At 43.6% G+C, this 7,093-nt stretch overlaps 1 protein-coding gene across 1 annotated transcript in view; it reads left to right on the top strand.

The window, feature by feature from the left end:
- The window catches only part of SIDT1 (SID1 transmembrane family member 1), an 82,030-nt gene extending 74,952 nt beyond the window's left edge, over nucleotides 1-7,078 (top strand). Inside the window, exons 24-26 of the mRNA XM_015812108.1 lie at nucleotides 989-1,099; nucleotides 4,058-4,171; nucleotides 6,668-7,078. Of these exons, the coding sequence (XP_015667594.1) occupies nucleotides 989-1,099; nucleotides 4,058-4,171; nucleotides 6,668-6,730 (288 nt within the window). The 3' untranslated portion in view covers nucleotides 6,731-7,078. The remainder of the gene's footprint in view (nucleotides 1-988; nucleotides 1,100-4,057; nucleotides 4,172-6,667) is intronic.
- The last annotated feature ends 15 nt before the right edge of the window (nucleotides 7,079-7,093 follow it).

Raw genomic sequence — 7,093 nt, 5'->3', positions numbered from 1 at the left:
GGCATCGCAGCTCCGTTCGCCGCCCCGCCCAGCCAAACCTGGCGGTCCTGCGGTCCGGCACCCGTCCTCTTCGCTCGCCGACCCTCTCCTCTCACTCATTCCTGGCCGGCGAGCACCCCCGGACCTTCTTTGACACCCCCATCTCCGCCGACGGACCACCGCCGCTACGGAGCCGGAGCCGGTAGGTCCGCCATCACACATGCCTGAACTAATGGAACAACCTGCCTCCAGAAGCTGTGAATGCTCCAACACTGGAAGTTTTTAAGAAGAGATTGGACAGCCATTTGTCTGAAATGGTATAGGGTTTCCTGCCTGAGCAAGGGGCTGGACTAGATGACCTCCAAAGTCCCTTCCAACTTCTTCTTCTTCTTCTTCTTCTTCTTCTTCTTCTTCTTCTTCTTCTTCTTCTTCTTCTTCTTATTCTTATTATTATTATTATTATTATTATTAATAATAATAATAATTGGAATACATATGATCTATCTAAACTTGGAAAAGCACAAATCAACTATTAATTTAAAGACAGGTATTAACTACATTCCACAACCTCAAACTTAAAAGGGGAAAACACAATTTAACAAAGTTTACAATTATCATCAGGCTCCTTATATGGAAATGCCAGGTGAAAAGAAGGAAGAGGAAGGGCCCCATACTTTCAGTCAAAGATGAGATTAGCCCCCTTCCTGAAGGACCTAGGTGTGAATTGCTGTTATTTTAGGATAGCTGCACATTTTAGATTTCTAGGAATGCTAAGAACATGGTAAGTTGGAACAAATTCAGGCAGATTCCTCTTAACTTTCAACTAGGGTTGGGGTTGAAAGCTCTTGAAAAGAAAGCTCTTTAAAGTTAGAGAAAGCTAGAGTGGCTTGAAGAGAAAATGCTAGCTTTTCTAAAAATTTGATTAGTTCTCCCTTACATCCTTTTTGAGCCTTTTTTGTGTATCTCATAGGAAATGCCCATTCAAATATTATACTTTTTGTCTTTCCAGCTCCGCAGTTCAGAGAAGCTATTGCCGTTCCCCCTCTTTTGTATTGTAGCCACAGCTGTGCTTTGGGCTGCAGCTCTTTATTTCTTTTTCCAGAACCCCAGTAGCTGGGAGGTAGGTTCCTTCCCTTTTTTCTTGTTTCTGTTGTACTTCAGGAGTATTTGAAATGACCAAAAGTTACCAGAAGGAAAGGAGTCAAAGAAGCATTAGAGAGCATGTGGACAAAATTTCACAATCAAATTTGTTTTGATTTAAAATTCAGCTTTGGCTTCCTCCACTGTGACCTAATTTCTTATGTTAAGATCTATAGAATATTAATATAAAACTAGTGTGATACTTTAACTTATTGTTGAATGTAGGTCATATAGTAACACATTATTCCATTTTCTCCTTCCCTTTTTTATAATATAAATACATTTCAAAAATTTATAAAGAACACATCTCTTGAAACTATTCCTTAACATCAAGACTGTAAATTTCTACCTATATAAGGACCAATCTATTTGCCTAAATACCAGGTTTGGTAAAGCCAGAGCAAACCATTAAAAAAGCAAAATCATATTTTTGATGTGTAACTCAGTTTCACCAATTACTTATAAAACCTTATTAATGCTGCTGAAGAAAATTATTTGACATTTTAGCATTTGAAATTCATGGGCATTATATAGTTGGTACTATATAATTTTATTTATATTTGATATTTATTTTATTACATAGCTACTTAATTAAATGCCCTCTAAAAATCTCAGAGCAGCTTACATAGAACAGGGCTTTTCAACCTTTTCACCCATTGTACTACTTTTAGGATAAGGCAATATCTGAGTACCACCAGTCGCCCAACAAGGTGTCAAAACTTGACCAAAAAAAAAAAAAAGGAAACAATTATAAAGTACAGGTAGTCCTTGACTTACAACAATTCGCTTAGTGACTGTTCAAAGTTAAAACGGCACTGAAAAAAGCAAATTATGACCATTTTTCACACTTAATGCTGTTGCAGCATCCTCAGGGTCATGTGATTTACATTCGGATGCTTGGCAACTGATTCATACTTATGACGGTCACAGTGTCCCAGGGTCATGTGATCACCTTTTGCAACTTTTTGACAAGCGAAGTCAATGGCCAGCTCATCACTCAGGTTGTGGGGGGTGCAGGTGGGGATGTGGGGGGGATCTGTGAGTCTCTGGTGGAGGGGGGTGGGACAGGCATGGGCACCTTCCTTTCCTCCCTCTCTCCCTCCCATTGTCCCTTCCTTCCTTCCTTCCCTCCCTCCCATTGTCCCTCCCTCCCTCCCATTGTCCAGCACTACGAGAGCGGGGAGGGCATAAAAGAGCCCAGAGGAGGCAATTGGAGTTTGGCTGCTGCTGCCGCCACTGCTGCTGTTGCTGAGCCAGACGGCTGTGCGACGACGGCTGCTGCGGTTCCTGCCTGCTGCTTCTCCTTGGCTGCTTCCTTTGAAAAGGAGCGGCGGTTGCGCTCGATGCAGCCGGAAGCCCAGCACAGCCACTGTTCTTCCGTAGGGGGAGAGCGCAGGCAATGGAGCGCACGGGGCAGGGAAAGAGCCGCGGCTGCCGGACTCCCTCTGGTGCATTGTGCACGGCCGCAGCCAAAGAAAAGCAGCGAGCGGGGAAGCAGCTCATTCTTTGTTGCAGCCGCAGCCCGGAGCCACGCGCAGCCCCGGGCATTTCTTTTATGGGCATGGCGGAGCCTCAGCACCAGGCTGGACCTCGGGAGGCTCCTCAGCAACGAGCCAAAATGCAGCTGCAGCAACTCCAGCCCTTCCCCGGGTGCAAAGGAGCGCTTTTCGGGCTCCAGCCCCATCGCTGCACTGACCTGTGGGTGAAAATGGGCCTTGCTCTCTAGACGAGAGCCGAGCCCAGCGACCGGAGGGCAGCCATGAGACCGGCGGGAAGAGCACGCGGGGCCTTGCCAGGGAGGCCCCCCACGCCCTCTAATGGTAGTCAGAGCAACGACGCGCAGCTGCCAATCCCGCCCTGCTCAGCTTGCCCATTCTTATTCCCCCCTCCCAAAAGGCGGTGCTGTAAACTTTACAGCTTTCTGCAAGCAAATGAGATGAGCAGGAGCACGAGATCGGCGTTTCTGAGCACACACCGATTTGCGCCCCTGCCCATCTTGCTCGCTTGCCGGCGCCCACAATCTGCCCAGCCTCCCCTCTGCCTGCTTTGTGCAGCTCCTCCTGGGCCCCCCGCACCCGTTAACCCTCTCGCCACCATGCAGGGTAAGGTTGGCGCCCCCGCCCAGATGCCCTTGCCTCCCCCAAGCATTTTTTTACTCACCTGCTTTCAGCTGTGCTACCTTTCTCCTTTTGCTTCTCTGCCTTCGCCACGTGTTTGTAGGTAAAAAAGAAAAAAGTTCCATGAGACTTTCTAACTTCTCGCAAGAAGTTAGAAAGTCTCATGGAACTTTTTTTTTTGTCTCACAAACACATGAAGGCTGAGAAGGACAGGAGAAAGGGAATGCTACTGAAAGCAGGTGAGTAAAAAAAAACACTTGGGGGAGGTGAGGGCATCTGGGTGGGGGCAGGGGGAACCCAGACAATGCGTCGCGCAGCTCCAGCAGAATCTCCACTGAAGACTGCTTGAGGCTGCCTGCTACCCCCAAGGCCGCCGCCAATCAGCTGGAGCTGCATGCTTTGATCCTGGGCTCTCAGTAGGACCCAGGCAACCTGCAGTTCCAGCTGACTTTGCCACAAGCCTGTGCGGTGCTGCTGCCGCTTCACCTCATCCACTTTTACACTTTTTAAACATTTTTTTTACATTTTTTTCAACCCATCCTACACGTACCACCAGCCAGGTGCTCGCATACCACTGGTGGTACGCATACCGCCGGTTGAAAAGCCCTGACATAGAAAACCTTAATAGATTCATTCATCCGTTTTATCCTCTTCACCACTTGTTTCCTCCTTAGATTGGATTAGTGAGTTTGCTTACTGTGCTTTTCATAGTTAGGTAGCGAAGAACATTTAATCATTGAGGTATAAGGCTAGATCAGACATAAGGTTACATCTTTCATTGGAGAACATCTAGAATTCACTGGTTTTATCATTTCCTCCAGGAAACTCCAGCACAGTCTCGTGAAAAAAACCGACCATGTATCCTTCTGGGATTCTTTGATGACCATGATATCTGGCACTTCCTTTCAGCTGCTGCCTTGTTCTTTTCATTCTTGGTGAGATTTTTCTTAATAACAAAATAATGCCCTAAAGTAAATCATGTTAGGTATATTCCTAGCCCTATTGAACAGTATAAATATTGTATAGTTTGTAGTATTTCCTTTGTTGCAATGAAAATGGTTTATCTTCCGTAATAAAAATAGGTGCTATCCCTAAATAAGTCCTCACTTATCAAACATTAAGTGACCATTTGAAATTCCAATGGCACTAAAAAAATTAGATTTACAACTGCTCCTTGAAGTTACAGTTGTTGTAGCATCCTTGCAGTCATGTGATCACAATTTGGGCACTTGGCAACCAGTACACATTTACAGTGGTTGCAGTACCCCAGTCACATGATCACCATTTCCAACCTTCACCTCTGGCTTCCAAAAAGCAAATCAATGGGGAAACAAGCAGGAGATTACGAGTCACAGTCACAACATTGTGTTTAATTACTTGCTTGGAGGTCATTGACAAACTGCCATTGTAAGTCAAGTGCAATCACGTGATTTTTCTTTTTATGACTACATCATTTAGCAACAGAGTTACCAGTCTCAATGGTGCTATTTTCTTTGCTTGAATGTGCTTGGCTCAATAGATCATGAGGGTGTTGTATTTTAAGTATATGTCCATTCATTCAGCAAGCTTAATCAGATCACTTAAGGAAACAGCTCATTATTTAGATCATTCTAAAGAAATGAGTTTCCAATTTTAAGAAAGGGCTGGTATTCCTTTTTAATTATCTTTATTAAATTGGAAAGGGAAGAACCAATATTTTCTGGATAGTGCCTGGAACTGTTTTAAATTATGTTGAATGCTATCCCTAAGTATGTTTTAGATAATTTTGTGAATATTATGTATGTTGTAATATTTTATTATTTGATTGCATAGTGCTTAGGTATTGTGTGGGCTAAATTAAAATACTATTGCAACTACTAGAAAATCCAACCAGCAAAACAGGGGTCTTTTGCTGGAGGAAAGATTATTTTCTTTTAAAAATAATTTGAGGGGAAAAAAATACCCTGTAGGCTTATCTAAAAATAACATACTATTTGAGTCAGACACAAACAACTTCCTGTTATATTCCACTTAAACCTGTGTTAAGAAGGAAAGGCATGGAAAAATAACCTCTAACAAAAATGGTCAAAATAGAAAAAAATCTTATTGCAAAGCATCAGTAGTTGGATTAACAGCTGGGACAGCTGAATACCCTAATCTGATGGAAATAGTTCATTTGGCTCTTGATAACCATGTACCAGGATGGAAACAATTGCCCAAAGATGTATTCAAACTCCCCCATCCAAACAAATGCCCAATACACAGTGTACTAATGTATCCAGCCTCTTTCTTGGGCCAGCATGGCTGTCTTGCCTAAAATGTGTTAATTTTAGAAGCCAGAGGATGCTTCTGATGGTTTGAAAAGATCCCATCTCTCTTTCCTATTTAGCCAGCTTGCTTTTTGTTGTTGCTGTTGTTGTTATTCTTGGCTTGGAAAAATATCCTTGGAAGGAGCACTTCCAGAACATATTTGGGCTGTATTTAAAGGTTACTGATTTAAACAACTCCCACATGAGAAAATCTGAGCACAGTATAAATAATGTTCCCTTTGTCACCAGTTCAACCAGATTGTATCTCAGATTCTTTACAGAACTGAAGTAACAAGGATGTCCACCAGAGGAGGGAAAATGACAAAATATTATTGAACTTGTCACATTAATTGCTATGAGTTACATGTTTGCATTAGACATCAGAATGCAAGTACTATAATTTTATTGATATATTAAATTTGGAGACTATCCATCTCCCTCACGGAGCACCTCTGGGCAGTGTACAATACAAAACATAAAAGTTATTATGGTATTTGCATTGTATCACTACACATGATTCTTGGCCCTATCACAGTGGTGGCGAACCTATAGCACGCGTGCCAGAGGTGGCACTCCAAGCCCTCTCTGTGGGCACGTGCGCCATTGCCCCAGCAAAGTTCGCCAGAATAGCGAGCACATGGCGTTTGGAACGGACAGGTCAGGAAGTGACCGAGCAAGCAGCGTTGGCCCCCCGGGATGCCCCGGAGATGGCGAGGGACTGGCCCCTGCCATCCTGGCCCCGGCCACGTTCACCCAATAACCACTGCAGCCATGCCCACTCAGTGGGCCATGCCCCCCCCCCGAGGGCACCACAATGCTGATGCAGCCCTGGCACTTTGCGATAAATAAGTGGGTTTTGGGTTGCAGTTTGGGCACTATTGTAGGTTCGCCATCACAGCCCTATCAGTTTGCTGTAAAATAGATAATGACATCTTACAATATGGTATTTGTATCACCAAATCCTAAAATAAGTATTATGTGCAGGGGGAAAAACAACTACTATTCAGATTTCTAGGAGGAAGATGTCAGAACTATCCTGATTACAAAAGTGATAAGTCATTTCTGCCTATTCTTCCATTTTGTACCAAGAAAAAAAAACACATACAAATCTCTTGATGTGCCTGTGATACATTCTTGCTCTAGGGCCTGCTTACCCTGGATGATGATTTGGATTCTGTGCCAAGGAACAAGATTCCTGTCTTCTGAGCTACAGGATAAGAACAGCGTTCGATGCTTCACAGTGAAATTTGCTGTGTGGAGCAGTCAGAAGAGAGCACCAAGTACACATTGGAAAGAAGCATCTTTGAAACAATTCCCATATAGAAACATCTGAACACTGCAAAAATCATGTCCTCAACATCAGCTTGATCAGATCAGTATAATGCATTATATTGAGACTAATCAAGCTGGGGTGTTCATAGGTTCTCTGTGGCCTTTCTTCACTTTCTTATAATGGATAAGGTTTATACCCAGCATTGTAGTTTCTTAGTTTGTAATTTACCAAATGCACACGGAATGATTCCCCTTTTGGCTACAGTGGAACCTTGGTATTCAATTGCTTTGAAACTC

This window comes from Protobothrops mucrosquamatus, unplaced genomic scaffold (assembly GCF_001527695.2).
Source record: "Protobothrops mucrosquamatus isolate PMUCROS unplaced genomic scaffold, P.Mucros_1.0 scaffold69, whole genome shotgun sequence".
Classification (NCBI taxonomy): domain Eukaryota; kingdom Metazoa; phylum Chordata; class Lepidosauria; order Squamata; family Viperidae; genus Protobothrops; species Protobothrops mucrosquamatus.
The sequence above is the reverse complement of the archived record's forward strand: the minus strand, read 5'-3'. Positions and strand labels throughout refer to the sequence as shown.